Consider the following 22,465-nt stretch of genomic DNA (forward strand, 5'->3'; position numbering starts at 1 on the left):
TCTCACAGTGAGGGAACCACCAGAAGACCCTCGGAGGCTGAACACATTTAAGGCCATGAACAACTCTTCCATGTACCCACTCACTCTCAGCCACAGAGCCTGGACAAACATAGTCATTTACCCTCCAGATATTTTGGACTACAACTCCCATCAGCCCCAGCCAGCATGGCCAATAGTCAAGGATGATGGGAGTTGTAGTCCAAAATACATGGAGACCACTCGGATTCAGATGGCTGAACTCACCTTTATATGACCTGGAGTAATTATTTATAGCTTTTGACAAATACAGAACGATGATTAACTCCATAGAGCATAATATGCGAACTATCTGTAGCTTTCCAGCTCATCCTCTCAAGTCATTACAGCCCTGTATGGCAGACCAATCAGTAACTTCTCCCTGTCTTTCTAAATGCAAAACTAAGACACCACTATTCTCAAAGCCATACAGAGAAATAGGAAAATGACAACAAGTGCAAGCCCAACAGAACCACATACGTACAACTGTACCTGAAATCCCATCCATGCTGACCCACAGGTGAGAGCCACTTTGCTTAACCAGACTTACTCCTAGATAAGTGCGCACAGGATTTCCCTCTTCATTCATAATAAGTCTGCAATTTACTCTTGAAGGGAAGAGAGTGTTGAGCGAAGAGCCGTCGAGCAAAGGGTCCTTCCCAAATGCACTTGCAAAGGTGAGAAAAGCTTTTTCGCAGATTTCCACCCTTGGGACACTCAGAAGGTTCCATTGTGATAATCTGAGAAGCCCCAAGGGAACACCCTGAAAAAGGACCACCTCCCCCACCCCACCCCTTGGAAGAAGCTGCCTCTTCGCTGAGAACAGCTGGTGAGCCCGTCTGCTAGAGCCACCCTGCCCAAACCCCTCTGCAGGCAGATCCTCCACAGGGAAGAGCCAGATGGTGGTGCATCTGACCTCCTGGTCTCCTCCACTACCCTAGAATTCTCCAGTTCCATTCAGAAAGGGAAGGGGGAGCCCCAGCATTGCCTCTCAGGAGCAGTGCTTTGAGAGCAGGAGGAGGCAAGTGAACAACCTCCCCGGTGTTTTTGCTCCACACCATGGCTCGGTGGGGCCCAGTTTGAGTTATGTAAAGGTAAAGGGATCCCGACCATTAGGTCCAGTCGCGGATGACTCTGGGGTTGCAGCGCTCATCTCACTTTACTGGCCAAGGGAGCCAGCGTACAGCTTCCGGGTCATGTGGCCAGCATGACTAAGCCGCTTCTGGCGAACCAGAGCAGCGCACGGAAACGCCATTTACCTTCCCGCCGGAGCGGTACCTATTCATCTACTTGTACTTTGACATGCTCTCGAACTGCTAAGTTGGCAGGAGCAGGGACAGAGCAACGGGAGCTCACCCCATCACGGGGATTCGAACCGCCAACCTTCTGATCGGCAAGTCCTAGGCTCTGTGGTTTAACCCACAGCGCCACCCGTGTCCCTTGAGTTATGTAGAGGATGTGAATACAGGAACAATCATGCAAAAAATATATGATACAGGCAAAAAGTTTCAAATGCCCAAGCTTTAAGTGAGCAGGTGAGTCAATTTTGTCCCAACCCTACTGAATTCCCACCCACCCACAATAACTGGCAGAGATGGGTCTAACTGAGTTTTGCTGAAAGGCAACCCAGAAAGCTCCCCAAATCAGGTCATCCTCCTTGGGCAAGACTGAAGGTCCCAAGCAGTGCAGCAGAAGCAATAGCATCGGCTGCCTCCCCAGCTGTGGTTTTGTTTGCATCTTGGAAGAGGAGAGAGGAGCTGGCAGCTGCACTCCCTAGGCAGAGAAGGGAAGCAAGCATCACAAGAACCACAGGGAAATATCTGAGAGAACAAAGAACAGAAGCATTGACTGATACCACCACACAGCAGCGTAACTGGACCCGTGAACTCTGGCCTCAAAATTAGCTCTGAGAGTGCTTGAAATTCTGCATCACACACAAAAAACGGCTCCAAGAGCAACTTGTAGATTCTAGAATCCACTCTAGAAAGATTTGCAAGGAGTGCCTGGCACCTGATCTCCCAGCGCTGTGTTTGCCCGTTATCAAAGAACAGCAGCACATTATATAAATACTTTGGAAGGAGTTGCAACAAGCAGACTTAAGTAGTGGGCACTTAAAAATAAAACAGTCCGACACAAGATAACGTCTCAGAAATGAGATGGGAATGCGCATGCCAGGCCTGAAATATGACAGCCAAACTATGCTGGTACGAATGCCTCAAGCACATGGGAGGTGGGAGGAAGCAACTGACCCCAGCTCAGTGTTGCAGCGCTCTTGGCAGAACCCTGGGTCACTCCTGTCTCCCTTCTCCAGCTCAGCAACAACAACCGGGATGGCTGCATCTTGAAATCATTATTTACTTTTATTTACTTAGTGTACTTTTATACCATTCTTCATCTTATGATCTCAGGGCAGATTACAAATCAATAAAAACAAAGCAGGTAAAAATACACTGAACATCAACCGAATATCAATCCTAAAACACTTTATAGACCAAGACAACTCCTTGCAGCTAGAGAAACTAATGCTAGCAGGCAGGTCCCAAAATGTCCCTGCCAGGTGCACTTCCCAGGGGAAGGCATTCCCTAACTGGGGTGCCACCACAGAGAAGTCCCTCTCCTCCCACATCACCTCCCAGTTCTAAGGGACAGGGCAGTTCCAGGGACCACAGTTCCTTCAGATGCTTGGGAAGGGACTCCGATACTAGCGGAGGGGAAAGCGCAATTACTGCCCAAAGCCTGTATTTCAGCAGCACAAAGGAAAAGCTGAAAAGGAGGTGAACAAGGTTATACTCCAGGTCTGTGGGGTGGGGTGGGGGTTAATGCTTTGAGGGTGGTACCAAGGAATTGGAAACTGATTTTATCCCTCAGCCATCTCCCTCTAGAAAGGAATATCCAGATGAAGACCAAGGCATTTAAGACCCGTTTGCATTTTTCTGCTACAGTTTCTGCCTGCCCTCTACTGCCTCATGCCTTCATCCTCTCTCCTCCTCCCTTGAAGCCCTGAAGGAAACCTCAGGTACCCACCCCGCCTTGTTACGCTACAAACAAAGTCAGGAATCCAGCGCTGTATAGTTTAATGAGACTCCCCTCTGGGAATACTGCTCACAATGTCCATGAAATGCTAATGTCCAGTGTTTTCACAAAAACCATCTCCAGGAGGCATCAGCTGAATCTCCTGGCCTCCTCTCTGGGGCCACATGCTGCTGGAGTGTGGGGCCGATTTTGACACACGTGCACACCTGGATGCGTACACTAGGGCAGCCTCCCTCTCCGCAGCTGGTCTGTGTAGGTCAGCTGAGAAGGGAGACATTATTGCCCCCTCCACACTCATCAAATGAATAATTATTATTATTATTATTATTATTATTATTATTATTATGGTCCATCTGATGATCAGCGGTGGGGGCAATTTGCATCCCCATCCGGCACTAGACAGGGTAGAAGCATTTAAACCTCCCTGTCTATTCCAGCACCATGTCAATTTTAAAGAAACCTTGGTGGGGGCTGCCTGGTGCAAGAGCCGAACATTTGCTGGCGAGAGGAGTGCTCACCAGGCCTCTGGGCATTCACTACCTCTGCATTACACAGATATACACTGTGATGTAAAATGTCACTTTCCCACCTGGGAGTCTCACATTGCCTATGCCACTCGAGGGGGCCCCTTTCTGTTTCCTGGGCAAGAGAAAGCAGGAAGGAGACATTCTTGTGTGGGAAAAGAGCTCTGGGGCAGAAGAACGACTCAGCTGCACAGAAGCACCTACTGTCATCCGTTAGCGCTTGGTGAGGCATCTTACATAAAGCAGAAAGGCAGCCAAACAGCCAGAAACCAATAGGATTAGACAGAAAGGATAATCAAGTTATGATTTCATATTTACACGCTTAAATGAGAATAATAAAATGTTTCACAGCCACTGTCTCAATAACCCTTTAAGATACTGGGAGGGGAGGTAACCAGCAAATTAATGGCTGCACAGAGCTTTGAGGAGGCGACTTACAATTCAGATTGCCTTCTTCATCATACCATGCCAGCTGCCTGTCACTGCACAGAAAAAGACACCGTTCCAAATGAAAGGATGATTAAATTAAGAGAAAATTTGGAAACACAACACCAATCAATATACCATTATCAGATGCTATGACCAAGTAAAATGTGAAGTAATTACTTCCGTGACTGAACGTGACGGAAGATTAAAGTGTGGTTCTTGTCCGAGTCTTCCAAGGACAACAGAGATCCCTTGTTCCGATAAGAGCAACTCCTTGGAACTGATTCACTAGGCAACTAGCAGGGTCCTCAAAGGAACGGAGGCAGCCGGGGACTTGCTCCCGAGTTCATCCATTGCTGCGATTACAGGATTAAGACAACCTCTCCAGGACTGGGATCCTCTTGACTAAAGTGAGGAAAGCATCGATGGAGTGACCAGGGAGGACAGAGACTCACACCGGACATCTTCCTTTGGTTGTGGAGCCGCAGAAAGTGAAGGAAGGCAGGTGAAAAGATGAAGGGGCACTGGAAAAGTGAGAGCATTCGGAACACACCCAGATTTTAACACCTGCCTCTTCCATACAGTCATCTCCAGGACTCTGCTGACATTTGAATCTACTGGCATTTACTTCCTCTCATAAATCGAGCCAGCCAGGAACAAAAACGCAGGCAGGCAGGCTGGCACACCCTCCAACACAGCGGAAGGGAAGCCAACAGAAAGCCAACTTCAAAGCTAAACCTTTGCTACGTGATAAGCTCCTTCGTGCAGCACAATTTACATACGGGTTTCCGCAGTTTTACCTATGCCGAAGGGCCTTCTGGAAAGAAAACAGGACATCTAAGGCAGCTCAAAGACTCTCCGCACAGGTAAGATCCACAGGACAAAGCACCAAGCACAGTGTCCCTCTTCCTGCTAGACACACACAATTACACAGAGAGTATTTCAGAGCGAAACCCATCTAAAACATGTCACTGACTAAGTCCAACCGTCTGAAGTTTTCTTTAAAAACACAGGCGCTTGAAAAGTTTTGAAAAATTAACACGCAGCACATGGGCTCTCAAAACCCTCAGCAAGCAACAAAAAGCACAAACGGATACCATTTTAGAGCCTTAAGAAGAGTGCGACTGGACCAGACGAAAGGCCAACAACCTGATGGCCACAGTGGCTGACCAAGCAGACGTCTTTGGGAAGTCTACCAGTAAGAAACAAATGTCCTCTCCTGGTGTCCTGGAGGCAGAAGGTGACCATCCTGACCAGCAGCCACTCCTCTATGAATTTCTCTAGACCCTTTTCAGAACTATCCAAGTCAGCGCCCATCACTGCCTCCTGTGGGAGCAAATTCCAGTTTTAAAATTCTCCCCACTCCAGAGGTTGCTGCAAGCAAAGGCACAAGCGCAATGGCAGGGGAAAAGAAGCAGGTGCACAGTTCTTTTGCTCCACAGCTGTGGGGTAAAAGGGAATGGCAGTGTCTAGATATCCCATCTCAGATCATTGGTCCCAGGGTATGGGATGGAGCTAAGCAGGTCCTGCTCTGATCAGGGCCTGGATGGAAAACTGCCTGGGAGCCCCACATAAGCATTAGAACTGGGGTATAAACGGAATAAACTCTGTAATGTGGGAAAGGAAGGTTAATGTGGAGAAGTCAGGAACCGCCCATCATGGTCAGAGGGCAAAGTGGTACCTCCTTCCACTGGCCCTGAAGCAGACTGCAGGATTCCCTGGTTAAGGTCTTGGCTACTCGGCGGGGGCCAACCCGTGGGGGCCCTGTGGATGCTGATGGGCTCCAACTCCCATCATCCCTGACAACAAGCCGTGCAGACTGGGGCTGAAGGCGGTTGGAAGTCCAACAACACACCTGATGAGGAACGGTTGAGGGAGTGAGGGGTGTTTAGCCTGGAAAGAAGAGACTGAGCGGTGACACGAGAGGCATCTTCAAGTATCTGCCAGCGATGTTTCCACGCGGCTTGCTACAGAGTTACGGATGGGGCACGGAAAGGCAACAGAATGACAGAGCCATATGGCTGGAAGGGATCCCAAGGGTCATCTAGCCCAACCCGCTGCAATGCGGGGGTCAGGGCAGGAGTGGTTTGAAGGATGCCTCCGAAACTTAGCAGCAGGGAACCCCAAAGCGAGGGGGGCTCCCAGCTCCCCCTTGGGTCTTCCTGTCCCGGGCACCCAGACTGGCACCCGCCGTGAGAAGAGGGTGAGGGCCAAAGGGGGGCTTTGGGCCTGATCCAGCAGGCAGGTTCTTTTCTGGAGGAGAACTGCCTCTGATGTCAGAGGAGACCCAGGAAGCAGGAAATCCAGGGGGAGAAAGAGAGAGAGAGAAGCAGCGGGGGGGGGGCGACCCCAAAAGAGACTCCAAAAGCCCCCTCCTCCCCGACCCCTCCTGTTTCCAGCCCCGCCAGGGGGGGGGATGAGGCTGGCCCTCGGGGGGGGGGCGGGGGTGATGATGATGATGGGGGGGAGAAGGGGGCCCCTCGGAATCCCACCCCCACAGGGGAAGGGGGTCCTGGGAGCGAGGGGGGGTCTTCCTCCCCGGCCTGGTCCAGCGAGGGGGAGGGGGCTGGAGAGGTTGCCATGGCGACCGAGCCCTCCCCCTGGGGGGTGGGGTGGGGGCGGGGCAGGCACCTGAGGGTGGGCCCCAGGCAGGCCGTGTCGGTGCTGTCCACCTCGCGCAGGATCCGCTCGTGCTCGGCCGCCGTCTCGGGGCTCTCCGGCTCCGCCATCCCGCCGCCAGCCGCTCCCTCCGCCCAGCCCGGCCCGCCTAGGCCGCGCCCCCCTCCCGGCCGTAGCAATGGCAACGGCGCCGCACGCCCCGCCCCGACGCCGCGCCAGGCCTGCCGGGAAGTGTAGTCCTCAAGGGAGGCGGAGCCGGAGGAGCGAGGCGCTGCGCTTCCGCGGGACGTCGCCGGCCGCTCTAGGCCGAGGCGTCGCTGGGGCGAAGCATTAGCGGCGCCTGCTGGCCAGGAGGCGCCTCGCGGCGGCTCAGCTGTGGGCGCCGTGCGGACGCCGCGGGGCAGAAGCGGGTTTTGTGGCGGCTGCTCCGGATAGAGAGGATAGGAGCTGGATGAGGGGCAGGCAGCCCGGGGCAGGAATGCCCTTCATTCCTTTATTCATGATTTATAAACCACCCTTCAGCCTGTTAGGAAGTTACGGGGGGGGCACATCTTTAAAGTTAAATATTACAAATATTATGCCTGAATGTATCCTTTCGACTTGACAGCTCAGGGAAGTTACCTAGCTTTAAAAATAATATAAAATCATCTCCTTTCCCAGTTCCCCCCATTCCAAAGCTATTTTCCCCTTGAAAAGGGACTCCAGGAAATGCCCAGAGGTGACAATTGCTGGGCTCATTGTTCTCCAAGGGAAGCCAAATCCCATCACCAGACTTGCCAAGGGGTCCAGATATGCAAAGGAAGTTCTATTGTACTTTTGGGTGGTGGGACTTCAGAGGTGATTGCCTATGCTAATCTTATACCTGAGTCTTGCCCTCCCATGTCTGCTTATGCTAATCTTGTACCAAGGACTTGTCTGGACATGTTTGCCAAGGTGTAACTAGTGTAACCCCTGTCTACCCCTCCCCTTTTGTGACATGTCAGGGATGTAGCAATGATGCTGCATGAACTGTATTCTGGGATATGGTGGGAAAGTTTTAAAAGTCCTGGTCACCCCATCCTCGGGGTTCAAAATTCCTCTTTGAACCTGTTGCGCAATAAACTTTGGTCTACAGCTATTGGCTCCGGTTGGTGGCTGGACTCCTTCCTTTATTCCGCAGGGACCCGCGGGCTCTGCCCGACCAGCTGGGTGACTGAGCAGCCTCACACCTAGATTTTTCCGTAACAAGCCAAAGATGATGATGATGACGATCTGTTTCTATACCCCGCCTTCTTCCCTGACTGGCAGATAAAAGCAAGAACCTCCAAAAAAACACAGGGGGGAGACCCAGGAAAATAACCCAATTGATAGAATGAAAATGGTGTACATAAATCTGTTGAAATCCTACGCTGAATAGAAATGCATAGCTCCAGGTACGTAGCCGTGTTGGTCTGAGGCAGTCAAAATAAAAAAATAAAATAAAATAAACTGTCCAGTAGCACCTTATAGAGCAACTAAGTTTGTTCTGGTATAAGCTTTCAGGTATCTGAAGAAGTGTGCATGCACACGAAAGCTTATACCCAGAACAAACTTAGTTGGTCAATAACAGGCATAGGCAAACGCGGCCCTCCAGATGTTTTGGGACTACAGTTCCCATCATCCCTGACCACTGGTCCTGCTAGCTAGGGATCATGGGAGTTGTAGACCAAAAACATCTGAAGGGCCGAGTTTGCCTATGCCTGGTCTATAAGGTGCTACTGGACAATTTTTTATTTATATTTATTTTTTATTGTTATATAAACCACTGAGCCTCTTGGGCTTGCCGATCAGAAGCTCAGCGGTTTGAATCCCCCCGACGGGGTGAGCTCCCATTGCTCAGTCCCTGCTCCTGTCAACCTAGCAGTCTGAAAGCACGCCAGTGCAAGTAGATAAATAGGTACGGCTGCAGCGGGAAGGTACTGTAAACACTGTTTCCATGCCCTGCTCTGGTTCGCAAGAAGCGGCTTAGTCATGCTGGCCACATGACCTGGAAAAACTATCTGCAGAGCAGACAAGCGCCAACTCACTCAGCCTGTAAAGAGAGATGAGTGCCGCAACCGCAGAGTCGTCTGTGACTGGACATAACTGTCACGGGTCCTTTACCTTTTAGAAATGCATAATAAAAGCTGGACATGCACCTGGCTTATAGCAGCTGGGATGAACATCAGTGTTTTTTGGGGTGGGGACTCTGCAGCCCCATAGGAGAGCTGCACCCCAGCAGAGTGTCTGAGCAGGGCGATATTCCAGGGGTTCCAGGCATTCTCCCAGGGTTCGTGTTCCCTTTGGAAACGAGCTGCAGCAGAGGCTGTGGCGTCTTTAGGATATATAGTATATTTATACAGGTACCACCAACCTGAGCATAGATCAAACACTGTGCGATGGCATCAGGACAATGTTGGATGGTCCACAAAAGCCAGATGGATTCCGGAACTATTGTGGGGGGGAGACACCTGCCGGTCTTCTTGGCCCCTCTGCTCCTGGCCGAGTTGGAGCTGCAGGTTGGGAGAATGTTGCTGCTGTTGCACCCAGGGCCTGCTTGGGGTCTTCCTTTCGGGGCACCTAGCTGGCCGCTGAGAGAAGTTGATGCTGGACTTGGCAAGCCATTGGCAAGGTAGGTCTTATGTTCTTATGATCTGAAGGTAGGATTAAGCAATGGTACTAAATTACTGAGGGTCATCAAAACAAAAAGAGAACAGGAAGAGCTTAAAAAGGACTTCTCTTGGCTGCTGTGGACGAGATGGGGCCCCTTTGGCCTCTTCTGAAGACAGGGCTTCCCAAACTTGGGTCTCCAGCTGATTTGGACTACAGTTCCCATCATCCCTGACCGCTGGCTGTGCTAGCTAGGGATGATGGGAATTGTAGTCCAAATCAGCTGACTTAAGTTATTGCCTTAAACATGACAGAGTCGAGAGGCAGACAACCCACCACAATTCCACACACACCAGTTTAGAGTAAGCCAAGTGATGATTTTATTAAGGAAGATGGGATGAGAAGAGGGAAGGAATGACTGGGTTACATGGCCGGGAAAACAGAAAGACATTTAGAAAATGGAGCCTCTATCTTGACGGCTCGTAGTATCTTGCCAATCAGCTGAGCTCAGAATAGTCTCACCCGTGACATTGAACCTGAATGTCCAGCACTCCTCTGGACATGTGGCGTCTGTCCTGACCGCCTCTCTCTGAGGAAAAGGAGGTCCTTTTCAGTTACTCGTGACTACAGGGCAGAGAGAGAAAGGCATTCACGACTGCTTATTTCCTTGACATACTGTAATCAACTATATGACTGTTGTAGCAGGAACCCCCCCACCCCAATCATTCTGTTTGTACAAACTTCACACACACACACCCTCACACACTACATTCGCCACATTTCTGTTATAAATTCATAGAAAATCAACCATACATCGGATTTGCACTGTTCCATTTTATTTTACTCCATATGACAAGAACTATCAAAGGGGGGTGCCTTGGTCCTGGTCAGCCATAATCCCTTCACCGTCTCAGCACATCCACAGGAGCCCTGCCCAGTTGCTATGCCAACCCTGATGATCCCAGACAGAAGACAATCAAGATCACAAAGAACTTGCATATGGGAGTGGATTCAGCATGGACTGAAACAATGGACAATGATCAGATCTTCCCTCAGGGGGCAGGAAACTGCAAACTCCCCTTTGTCTCCTGGAAGTGACTCATGGGGAGGGGGGAAAGGAGGAACCAGCCAGGTGACAAGACACTCAGGTTACCACCAACTCCTCCCTCAACCCCTCCTTTCTGTAATGTATGCATGATGTTTCTGGGGGTGGGCTTGACCTAGAGGAGGGGAATTTCAAAAAGTTTTTATAAGACCTTGCACACTATTTTTCTGGGTCTTTCCTCTCTCTTGCAAGTGAGGGGAACACCCTGTTGCAACAGTTCAATAAAGGCCAAGCCTACAGGCTGCTGTTTTGCTCCAAGTTATCCTGGTTGGTGTCTTTACTTTTTGTCCAAGGGAGCCCTCGGATATTTCCGGCAACACTGTGCTTGCTAGTCAAAGAGCTCTTTGACCAGCAAACACAATCAGGCATCCCTCGTAAAGCATTAAATAGCCAATCTGCACGGCTAACATGGTCAGGCAGAAATGAAACATCTTCCTCTGTTAAAGGCCAAATAAGCATTGCAGATGACGGAAGCATGCGTGAAATCGGTAGCAATACTGAACCGATGAATGCTGAAAGCAAAACAATATTGAGTGGGGCCAAACACCATCGTCGCCCATGCCTCACAGGTCGGTCTCTCTGTAAGATGGGCAAGCTGCCTCTGGGATCTACAGGAGTCAATGCTCTTCTCCACATGCGCCCTCCCATCACAGAGAGAGCCAGTGTGGTGTAGTGGTTAAGAGCGGTGGACTCGTAATCTGGTGAACCAGGTTCGCGTCTCCGCTCCTCCACATGCAGCTGCTGGGTGACCTTGGGCCAGTCACACTTCTCTGAAGTCTCTCAGCCCCATTCACCTCACAGAGTGTTTGTTGTGGGGGAGGAAGGGAAAGGAGATTGTGAGCAAGGTGGGCAAGCTGCCTCTGGGAGGATGTCAATGCTCTTCTATACATGCACCCTCCCTGTGCAACGCCCTCCCTTCAGATGTCAAGGAAATAAACAACTATCTGACTTCTAGAAGACACCTGAAGGCCGCCCTGTATCGGGAAGATATTAATGTTTGATGTTTCAGTATGTTCTGATATATGCCGTGAGTCACCCAGTGTAGCTGGGGAAACCCAGCCAGATGGGCAGGGCATAAATAATAAAATTAATATGTAAAAAGGCCCAGAGAAGCACAAATGCTATGCCAGCTTGGCCTCCCCACTGAGCTGGCCACGCCTTTATCCTTGTAGCTGAGACCCCCTTCCTTGTTGGGGCCAGGAGAGCCACCACTAGGCAGCAGCACCACCCCAATTGTTTTTTTCTCCCAGAGCCCCACAGGCTCCATTCCCCTATGAGTGGCCCTGCTCCGTCCGCACTGTCAGAGGCAGCCATGCTTCCGAGTACCCACTCCTGGGGAGAGAGGTGTTGCACATCTGAGAGAGCAGGGTGGGTCCCCTTTGGCCTCATCCAGCAGGGCTTGGCTTCGTTCATCTCACAACGCTCTCAACCTTCCATCAGAAAGGCTTCGGGAGGACCACAAATGGGCTTCCGCTTCCAAGGAGGAATCCTGCACAACCACACGCTCCTGCTTCTCTGCAAAGGTGGCAGAACCCCAGCAGATGCACTGGGCAGTGGGAAGCTCATGGAATGGCTCAAGCAGACTTACCAGAGACATCTCTAAAGAGCAGGAAATAGAAAGAGGAGCCCTGCACAGAATGAGGGCCTTTCATTGCCACCCTCTGCGCTCCTTCAAGCGGCAGAACCATTTCTCCAGCTAGACTTTCTTTCCTTCCAGATCACACCCTCCCTCTCCTTGTGTGTGAACGCAAACTCTTCCCAGGTGTTCCTCCCATCCTCCCCTCTTCCTGAGCTTGGAACCCTCCTCTCCTTCCACACAGGCCCTGAGAGAAGACTAGACAAGCCATTGCCAAGGGAGGTCTTATGTTCTTATGATCTGAAGTTAGGAATAAGCAAGCTTGCTGATGGTACTAAATTACTGAGGGTCATCAAAACAAAAAGGGAAGGGGAAGAGCTCAAAAAGGACTTCTCTTGGCTGCTGTGGAGGAGATGGGCCCCCTTTGGCCTCATACAACCACAGGGCTCTTCCGAAGACAGGGCTTCCCAAACCTGGGTCTCCAGCTGATTTGGACTACACTTCCAATCATCCCTAGCTAGCAGGGCCAGCGGTCAGGGATGATGGGAACTGTAGTCCAAAAACAGCTGGAGACCCAACTTTGGGAAACCCAGACTAAAGTTATTGCCTTAAACATGACAGTCAAGAGGTAATAATAATAATAAATTTTTATTTATACCCCACCCTCCCCAGCCAAGACCGGGCTCAGGTAAACAACCCACCACAATTCCACACACACCAGTTTAGAGTAAGCCAAGTGATGATTTTATTAAGGAAGATGGGATGAGAAGAGGGAAGGAATGACTGGGTTACATGGCCAGGAAAAACAGAGAGACATTTAGAAAATGGAGCCTCTATCTTGATGGCTAGTAGTATCTTGCGAACCGACTGAGCTCAGAATAGTCTCATCCGTGACAATGAACCTTAACGTCCAGCTCTGGACATGTGGCGTCTGTCCTGACCGCCTCTCTCTGAGGAAAAGGAGGTCCTTTTCAGTTACTCGTGACTACAGGGCAGAGAGAGAAAGGCATTTACGACTGCTTATTTCCTTGACATACTGTAATCAACTATATGACTGTGCTTGCTAGTCAAAGAGCTCTTTGACCAGCAAACACAATCAGGCATCCCTCTTAAATCATTAAACAGCCAATCTGCACGGCAAACGTGGTCAGGCAGAAATGAAACATCTTCCTCTGTTAAAGGTCAAATAAGCGTTGCAGCTGGCTGAAGCATGCGTGAAATCGGTAGCAATACTGAACCAATGAATGCTGAAAGCAAAACAAAATTGTGTGGGGCCAAACGCCACTGTCGCCCATGCCTCACAGGTCGGTCTCTCTGTAAGGTGGGCAAGCTGCCTCTGGGATCTACAGGAGTCAATGCTCTTCTCCACATGCGCCCTCCCATCTGAGAGAGAGCCAGTGTGGTGTAGTGGTTAAGCTCATGGAATGGCTCAAGCAGACTTACCAGAGACATCCCTAAAGAGCAGGAAATAGAAAGAGGAGCCCTGCACAGAATGAGGGCCTTTCATTGCCACCCTCTGCGCTCCTTCAAGCGGCAGAACCATTTCTCCAGCTAGACTTTCTTTCCTTCCAGATCCCAGCGCAACTGGTCACCTTGTGGAAGGACTATGTGGGGTTCCTTGATGCTTGGGACACCAAGGGTGCAGGGAAACCTTCCACATCCCTACCTCCCTGTTTGTGGAGCGCAAACTCTTCCCAGGTGTTCCTCCCATCCTCCCCTCTTCCTGAGCTTGGAACCCTCCTCTCCTTCCACACGGCCCAGGCTCAGAACTTGGCAGATGCTTCCACAATATGCAAGGCTCTGAGTGGCAGGCCATGGCCGCTGCGTCCAGAGAGAAAGCTGAACACAAGTCCTACAGAGGTGCAGCACAGAGCAGCAAAAGCCTAGGAGGTGCCGGGAGAAGAAGAAGGGCGGGGGCTTTTTATTCAGATATCATAGAAGTCAACATGAGCCCCCGATTCAAAGGTGTTTGCGAGAAGAAGATCCAACAGCTTCTGGGAGGAGATGTCGCAATCCAGCAGTTCCCCGTGTTCCTTCATGTGCAGGAACGTCTTCCGCAGCTCCAGGTTTCCCGATTTGGTGCGAGCCTCTTCCTGCATATCCGTGTCCAGGGGACCTGGAAGAGAAGGCAAGAGGTGATTCCTGCATTGCAGGCTGTTGGGCAGAACGGGTTCCTTCCAACTCTTCAGTTCTATGGTTTTATGATTCATGGGGAGGAGAGCGAAGGGCCCATCAGCGGACGGCCAGCAAGAGACGATGGAACGGCTGGTGACGCCGGAAGCCATACCAGCTGGCAGACCCCAGACTCACCTGGCGCATAGCTGAGCACCCTGATGTCTGGCTCTTCTGCCGCTAGGACCCGGAACATCATGTCCCGGGCAGCTTTCCCAGTGCAGTAGAGGGCCCAAGTCTGGAAGGGTTTCAGAGCGCAGAGCGAGGAGACATTGACCACCGTTCGGCACAAGCCAGGCTGAGCAGGGAAGGCCTTCAGGAGGGAGGAGGTGAGGCACAGCGCAGAGGTGACGTTGAAGGCCAGGTAGGTGTTGACTTCGCCGGGGCTGGTGAAGTCCAAGAAGGATTTGGAAACATCGCCAAGAGAAGCTAGAAGAGAAAGAAGACCCCGGTTTGTTTATCCATAAGTGCTTCTTCAGACTAGACCAGCGGTTCCCGAAGTGGGGCTTGGGATTCTGTAGGGGGGCACAAAAAGACAAGGCATGACAGAGTGGGGGCGTTGGAGGTGTAAATGTATATCAGACTCTGAAAAGTTGTCACCACAGGATCAAGTTCATCCGGTTTGTTGAATTAATTAAACAAAATAGTTTTAAATATGCAATTGTCACTGTTTGAAATTGAATTGAGTTATCTGTCCTAGTGGGCCATGCAAAGCGCTATTCTGACTGACGCCTTTATAGGATAGGGTAAGGAGGAACTGAGGGTGAGTTTGTGGAACCAGGGGGGCAGTGGCCCAAAAGAGTTTGGAAACCACAGAACTGGAGGATGGGAACAGCCTCGCAGGCAGAAGCTCCCCATATCTGGGATAAGCCAAGCAGCTCACAAGCAAAGCTTTTCAGATCATGCTGTAAGTGAAGAAAAGGCATAAATTGGGGACCAGAACAGAAAGACAGGGAGGGAAAGAGAGAGAGAGAGCGCGCACATTAGGGGCACCACCCCAAACTGGATCACACAGAAACCTCACCCCTTTATACAGTACAGGCAATGGAGCTGGGAGACCTGTGGCTGGGAGATTAGGGTTCTCCAAGGTGAGGTGGGGGCCAACTGCTCAGGGCAAGGCAAGGTCTGAAAGTATTCTGAACATGGAGGAAGACCTGGCTGAGGAGGACTAACCATTGCAGGAAGGGGGGCACCACCATTAAGAGACAGTGCAAAAGCAGAAGGATGCTTAGCACACACATACAAACACCCTGCTTATGGGTGAAAGAGGAGGGGGTTGTTTTTGTCTCCAAGGGGGCTTTTCTTGCATGTCGGAGCCTACACAGCCAGGTGTGGTATCTCCCAGCACAAAGGGGCCGAGATGATCCGCGGAAGAGGGCGGAGTCTGGCAAAGCAACTAGGTGCCCAACGATCCCCCTGACTTGGAAGTTCCCAAGCGCTACACTTCCTCGTTTTTCTTCCCAGGAGCTGCAAGTGGATCCAAAGTGGGGGAGCTTGAATCCGCGCGCTTCTCATCTCCGCTGCATTCCCACAGCAACAACCCCAAAGTTATGTTTGTCGTGGACCCCAAAACTACAGTGGTACCTCGGGTTACATACGCTTCAGGTTACAGACTCCGCAAACCCAGAAATAGTACCTCTGGTCAGTGGCGTAGCGTGGGGGGTGCAGGGGGGGCCGGCCGCACCGGGCGCAACATCTGGGGGTTAGGGTTATGGGGCGCAAATCCACGGGTTAGGGGGCACAAATTACTTGCCCTGCCCCGGGTGCTGACAACCCACGCTACGCCACTGCCTCTGGTTAAGAACTTTGCTTCAGGATGAGAACAGAAATCGTACGGCTGCGCAGCAGCAGCGGGAGGCCCCATTAGCTAAAGTGGTCCTTCAGGTTAAGAACAGTTTCATGTTAAGAACGGACCTCCGGAACGAATTAAGTACTTAACCCGAGGTGCCACTGTAATTCACAAGGCTCACATATCCCGCTTCAGTAACGGAATATGCGTTCACCGCCTTCTCTTCCGCCCTCGGTGTCCTGGCGCTTTAGGATGCAGAAAAGCGGAGGAAGAAAAAGAGGGAGGGGATGCAGAAATAAACGAGGGAGGGGGGAAGCAAGGACACCCGTCTAGTGTGCGTAACGGCAGCGCGCGTGGATTTGGGGACTTTGCCAAGACGGCCCCCGCTTAGCCCTTTCCCCGGGAACTGGCCTTTCAAAGGATGCATGCAGCCCCTGCAGGAAGCCGCCGTCAAGCCGGTCCCGCAGCTGCCTCCGGACCTGGAGGAGGAAGGCACTCTGCACGCGCTCAGGAGCGTGTCGGGGCGCCGCCCGCTCACCGGCGTTGTTGACGAGCAGCAGCCGCTCCAGCGGCCCGTCCCCGCGGAGCTCCCGGGCGGCGCGCACCACGCGCTGCAGCCCGTTGTCCGTGGCCAGGTCGGCGGGCAGGCCGCGCACGCGAAGCGCCGGGCAGGCGGCGCGCAGCTCGCCCTCCAGCTGCTCCAGCGCGGCCGCCGAGCGCGCCACCAGCAGCAGCGCCGAGCCGGGCGCCAGGCGCGGGGCCAGCAGGCGCGCCAAGCTCCGGCCGAAGCCTCGCGAGGCGCCCGTCACGATGCCCACGGCGCGGCCCAGACCCGCCGCCCCACCGCCCGCCTCTCCGTCCATGGCCGCTCGGAAGCCGGGCGCGCCACTCGTGCGCTTTTACGCACGGCGCTCCGAGGCGGGACCGCTGCAGAGACCCCGCCCGGCGAAAGGAGGAGACGCGCGCCGGGTGCTTTTATGCCCACCGCCTAGAAATGCGAATAATTCAGCTGTGTAGCAAATACATCAATGCCCCATTGAGCTCTGGCCAGGCCAGAATGTGCTTAATCTCCTTGGCACCCGAAAGTGAAACTAAGGCAGCTGGCGAGCGACGGGTCCTCCCTGCCCTGGTGCAAATCCCTGCCCTGGCTTCTCCTTTTTCTTCCTGGCTTTGGCCTCGGATCAGAGCAATCGGGAATGGGATGTGGAAAGTGCGGGATAAGCAAATGATTAATGGGAAGACATAGAATGGCACTGCAGACAAATAGGATGAGGGTTTAGGGAGAGGTTGTTGCTCTTATTTATATTTTATGCCTCTCTGCGCTCCTCCCGGCGGCCATTCCTCCTCTGGGCACTGCTGTGGACACACAACTTGACTGTCTGTTTGCAGGCACTGCGAGGGATTCCCCCAAAGAGGGATTGATGTTGCCAGACGCCATGTCTTGTTTGCAGACATTTTTGTGACGCAGACTGGGCCTGCCAGTGGGCCAGGTGCCTGAAGCCAGCAGGAACTTCTACCCGACTTTTTTGATTCAAAGAGTGACCTGAGCTCAGGTTGAAAAACAGAGCAGATAAGGCCAAAGCAAACAAAGCTGATGCATAGAAAGTCAAGGACACATGGGAGGCCTTGGGAGCCAGCCGTGCAACAGTGCTGCCTCCTTGTGGTGACAGTGGGCGCTTCAAGTCAGTCAATGTTTTTGTGTCGCATCCCATCAAATTCAGTTTGTGCAAATATAGTTGATTGGGAGGTCTTGCACAACAAACCCACTTCCACAAAACATCCTGAAATGCCTACACTGGCTCCCAGTACGTTTCCGAGCACAATTCGAAGTGTTGGTGCTGACCTTTAAAGCCCTAAATAGCCTCAAAGACCCAGTATACCTGAAGGAGCATCTCCACCCCCCATTGCTCAGCCTGGACACTGAGGTCCAGCTCCAAGGGCCTTCTGGCGGTTCCCTCATTGCGAGAAGCCAAGTTACAGGGAACCAGGCAGAGGACCTTCTCGGTGGTGGCGCCCTCCCTGTGGAACACCCTCCCATCAGATGTCAAGGAAATAAACAACTATCTAACTTTTAGAAGACATCTGATGATAGCTGTTTGAGGTTCTATTGTGCTTTTCATTCTGTTGGGAGTCGCCCAGAGTGGCTGGGGAAACCCAACCAGATGGGTGGGGTATAAATAATAAAATTATTATTATTATTATTAGGCTTTTAAAATAAGGGAAGTGACAAGAAGAATGTACTGGAAAGTGTGGGACAGTAACTCTTGCAGCGGCACACCTTCGAATCTCGCCACAAGCAAATCAGAATAAATGCTCATGAAACAGATTGCATGGAAGTGATGAACGAAACCCAACATCTTCTGAAAGGCAGAGAGGAAGCTGTGTAAATGGATCCACAACTGGCGACAGCAATGCTTCTGGACCCCAGTTGCTGGACTCCTGCTTGTGGGTTTCCGCTTGGGGCATCTGGTGTGAGAACAGGATGGTGGACAAGGTGGGCCATTGGCCTCATCCAGCAGGACTCTTCTCAGGATCCAGGACTGAGCTGGGTGGACCAGTCGTCTGATTCAGTAAAAGCTTCCTATGAATGGCAGAGAGAAGCACATGTTGAAATCTCAAGGAGACCGGAATGTGCTTAATTTTAATGAAACATACCAGATGTCATTGTAACATACTAAAAGAATGAGGTGTGGTGTGGCATGGTATATAAAATGAATTAAGCTGCTGTATTCCAAATGCCCCAACTATTTCCCGATGATGGAAATCATTTTTATCTCCCTCATGTAGCCAACAGAGGGCGCCGAGAGACCAGCCAAGTTCCTCTTGAAGCCGATGCCCCTGTTTCTGCCTCCAGCTGCTTTTCCAGCTAAGGCCTGTCTGGGACAGAGAGGAATTGGCCACCCCTAGTAACCTCCAGATTGGACTATTTCAGCATGCTCTTTGTGGGGCTGTGCTTGACCCAGAAACTTTGTTGCCTGTTTAATATTCTAGCTTTCCTCCCATCGGAACCCAGGGTGGCACCAAAGGAATGAGATTAAATATGTGATTAAATGTGATTAATAATAATAATAAAAATAAATTTTTATTTATACCCCGCCCTTCCCGGTTCAGAAAACTGGGCTCAGGGCAGCTAACAACAAATTTAAAACACTTAATTGATACAACAAAAAACAGCATAAAATACAGTATAAAACGTGAATAACAATAAATTCAGAATTCAAAAATCAATTTAGGGGGAAATCTATCCAATAAACATTAGATAATCCCCATGGCTAGCTGGCTAAATTAGTCCTACTTGGGCCAGCGAGGAGGCCAGGGGAGAATTAGCTGTGGGGTCTCAGAGTGGGTAATCTTCATAAAAGGGAGGGGGAGGGAAGGAAGGGGAATAAAAGATCAGGCTGAATTCAAATTAAAGGCCAGGCGGAATAGCTCTGTCTTACAGGCCCTGCAGAAGGAAGTTAAATCCTGCAGGGCCCTAGTCTCATGGGACAGAGCATTCCACCAGGTTGGAGCCATCACTGAGAAGGCCCTGACCCTGGTGGAGGATAGTCTGACTTCCTTAGGGCCCGGGACCTCTAAACTATGGTTATTCCTGGACCTTAAGGTCCTCTGCGGGGCATACCAGGAGAGGTGGTCCCATAAATGTGAGGGCCCTAAGCCACAAAGGGCTTTAAAGGTCAAGACCAGCACCTTAAACCTAACCCGATACTCCACCAGGAGCCAGTGCAACTGGTAAAAAATATATTTTTAAATCGAAAGGAAAGTGTTGTGATCTTCTGATTAAGACGCAGCCTCCCTCTTTGCAAGCTCGGGGGCCAGGCAAAGAGGGAAAACTCTCAAGGCTGGCTGGCAAAGAGTCTTTAGCGATGTGCAATGGGGCAAGATCAGTTGGAAAAGACCAGAGAAGTGGGGCAGGCATGGCTCCTTCCTTGTAATGAATGTGGGATGTAACATAAGCAGTCAAGTACACCACTTCCTGTTTGCCCAGAGTGGACGCGCAGGGGGGTGTTACTCCAGCCAGGAGGACTTCCTGTCACACCTGGTCTGAAGCATCCTCCCCCTGCGTGGACCAGGTAGATGGGCGTGACCCTGGCAGACCCCATGAAAGGGCTGGTCACGCAGCCATCTTCCCTTCTTCTTCGTTTTATTCCCTCTTGATGCTTTTGCTCTCTGCTGGCTCTCAGCCAGCAGCACATGGGCTCATTCCCATATGGGATGAACCCACACTCTCTTCTGCCTTCAGGGAACCTACTGTAAACTGAATGTGAGTAAACTTCTCATTACTTTTAGATACTGTTGTGTCTTTATTCTTTTTAGGAGGGATAAAAGGGGAATTTGCCAGGAACAAAACCCAATCTGGACAAGCCAGATTGGATTGCTTAAGTAAAGAGATTCAAACAAATCTTTCAACTAGCTTCCTGCTATATACTGGGGCATGTGCTACTGACTCACTAGTGTGAGTGAGGAAAGATAATATTTAATCAATATATCCTCTCCTACTATCCACAACATTCCCACAATGAAGAGCCTTTGTGTGCTTCTCTGCAGCTACTTTTGACTTACTCATGCAAGTGTGCTTTCGGCTGGGCTAGTCTAGTTGCTGACCAAGGGGCAGGGAGAGTGAGTGTTCCAGTCCTCACTCAGCCATGAAGCTCCAAGCTCTCTTAGCCGGATTTCCCTCACAGGCTTGTTGTGAGGATAACAAGAGGGAGAGGGGGTGGGAGAGACCGTGTGCCCCACTCAGATGTGGGGATATAAATAAATATACTGAGCTGCTAATGAGTGTCAGAAAACTCTTTCTCTTCTTCTTTGGCAATCCCTCATAGCCGAGTAAGATTGTCTTCTATAAACACAGTTTTAAAAGTGAGTCCATAAGTCACTGTGGAGGCCAATTCTGGATCCACACGTCCTTCCACAGTGGGGACATGGGTTTCCGGGTGGGAGTTTATCACGGTGTGGATTTGCCAAGCGTGCCTTCCTCTCAGCACGTTTCTCCCTTGCGTCCTGAGTTCGAGTGTCTTCAAAGCCCAGGACACCTTTGGTCAAGGCTGTTCTCCAACCAGAGCGCTTGCAGGCCAGTGTTTCCCAGTTGTCAGTGTTTATACTACATTTTTTTAAAAAATTGCCTTGAGAGGGTCTTCAAACCTCTTTTGTTGACCACCAGCATTACGCTTTCCATTCTTAAGTTCAGAATAGAGTAGTTGCTTTGGTAGACAATCATCAGGCATCCGCACAACATGACCAGTCCAACGAAGTGGATGTTGAAGAATCATTGCTTCCACACTGGTGATCTTTGCTTCTTCCAGTACACTGGTATTAGTTCACCCAGGTGAAGTGTATAATCTTTTGGAGACACCGCTGAGGGAATCTTTCGAGGAGTTGGAGATGGCGTTTATAAGTGCTGCTGTTCCCCCTCTCAGCACCAGAGGGAGATCTTGCCACACGGCTGCCCTGTCTTCGGCACCTGCAAAAGCAGCCAGGTGACCAGAAATTGGGGGGTGGGAGGCTGGAATGGCTTTCTCATGACCCATCTTCATGACTCCCATGCCCCATTGGTGAGGCCTGCCCTCTTCCCACCCTTTGGGGATCCGTGAGTGCTTGAGAGAAGAGCAGCTGCTTGCAGCTGCTTGAAGAAGCTCTTCTCCAATAGAATGTGTGTGGGGGGGGAGATTTATCTTCCTTGGGGGAGCGAAAAGAACAAGGTGTCTGGGGTGGCTGCCTCTGGTGGGAATGGCAATGCATGTCCCCTGTCCAGACCAGTCTTTGATCTTCCCATCCTGCCTCATCTCTCTTTCATCAATCATTTGTTTCTCAGCATCAGCCAAGCTGGTTTAGCTTGGAGAACAGAAGAAGAAGAAGAAGACCCTGCTAGATCAGTGGCAGACCTAGTCCAGTGTCCTGGGCTGGTTGGAGGCAGAGGAATGGAGGCACCAGCTGGGGAACCGCCAAGGGAAGAAGGCTCAGAGCCTGGGGCTTTGTGGTAGGACAACAATGAGTGGTCAGAAGGGGGAAGAGAGAGAAGACTGGGAAGAGGCGGTGTTGGGAGATGAAGAGATAACAGGGCTTAACGAGCTGGGAGAGTCTGGGGCAGAGAGAAGTCCAGAAGCAGAGGCAGAAGCAGAAACAAGGAAGGAGATTCTGACTAAACACCAGGAGAAACTTTCTGATGCTGTTTGACAGTGGAACGGTCTCCCTTGGGAGGTTGTGGACTCTCTCCTTCCTTGCAGGCATTTAAGCAGAGGTTGGGGGCCCGTCCACCATGGATGCTCTAGCTGAGATTCTTGCATGGCAGGGGGTTGGACTAGACGACCTGTGAAGGTTCCTTCCAACTCTATAATTCTGTGATTCCATGTAAAAGCAAAGTTTGTGATCTGCGGGGATCAGGTCAGATCACTAGGCACCAGGTTGAAACTATTTTCAGAATGGCAGCTGTGTTAGTTGGGCACAAGAAAAAACAATGCAGAGTCTTAAAGGTAAAGGTAAAGGGACCCCTGGCCATTAGGTCCAGTTGTGGCCGACTCTGGGGTTGCGGCAGTGGCGTAGCGTGGGGGGTGCCAGGGGTGCCGGCCGCACCGGGCGCAACATCTGGGGGGGGCGCG

General features: G+C 51.3%; 2 protein-coding genes and 1 long non-coding RNA gene across 5 annotated transcripts in view; 1 reads left to right on the forward strand and 2 right to left on the reverse strand.

The window, feature by feature from the left end:
• The window catches only part of EXOC6B (exocyst complex component 6B), a 208,320-nt gene extending 201,564 nt beyond the window's left edge, over positions 1-6,756 (reverse strand). For all 3 annotated transcript variants that reach the window (XM_053402250.1, XM_053402249.1, XM_053402248.1), the window contains exon 1: positions 6,630-6,756. In XM_053402250.1, the coding sequence (XP_053258225.1) occupies positions 6,630-6,727 (98 nt within the window). In that variant the 5' untranslated portion in view covers positions 6,728-6,756. The remainder of the gene's footprint in view (positions 1-6,629) is intronic.
• The window catches only part of LOC128420616 (uncharacterized), a 393,346-nt gene that overhangs the window by 294,150 nt on the left and 76,731 nt on the right, over positions 1-22,465 (forward strand). The window lies entirely within an intron of this gene.
• Positions 13,519-16,900, reverse strand: SPR (sepiapterin reductase). The gene is made up of 3 exons (XM_053402276.1): positions 16,405-16,900; positions 14,216-14,506; positions 13,519-14,021 (listed from the first exon to the last, which is right to left on the reverse strand). The coding sequence occupies exons 1-3, from the start codon at positions 16,727-16,729 to the stop codon at positions 13,831-13,833; spliced, it is 807 nt and encodes a 268-aa protein (XP_053258251.1). The 5' UTR covers positions 16,730-16,900; the 3' UTR covers positions 13,519-13,830.

The sequence above is a fragment of the Podarcis raffonei genome, chromosome 9 (genome assembly GCF_027172205.1).
Source record: "Podarcis raffonei isolate rPodRaf1 chromosome 9, rPodRaf1.pri, whole genome shotgun sequence".
NCBI classification, from domain to species: Eukaryota; Metazoa; Chordata; class Lepidosauria; order Squamata; family Lacertidae; genus Podarcis; species Podarcis raffonei.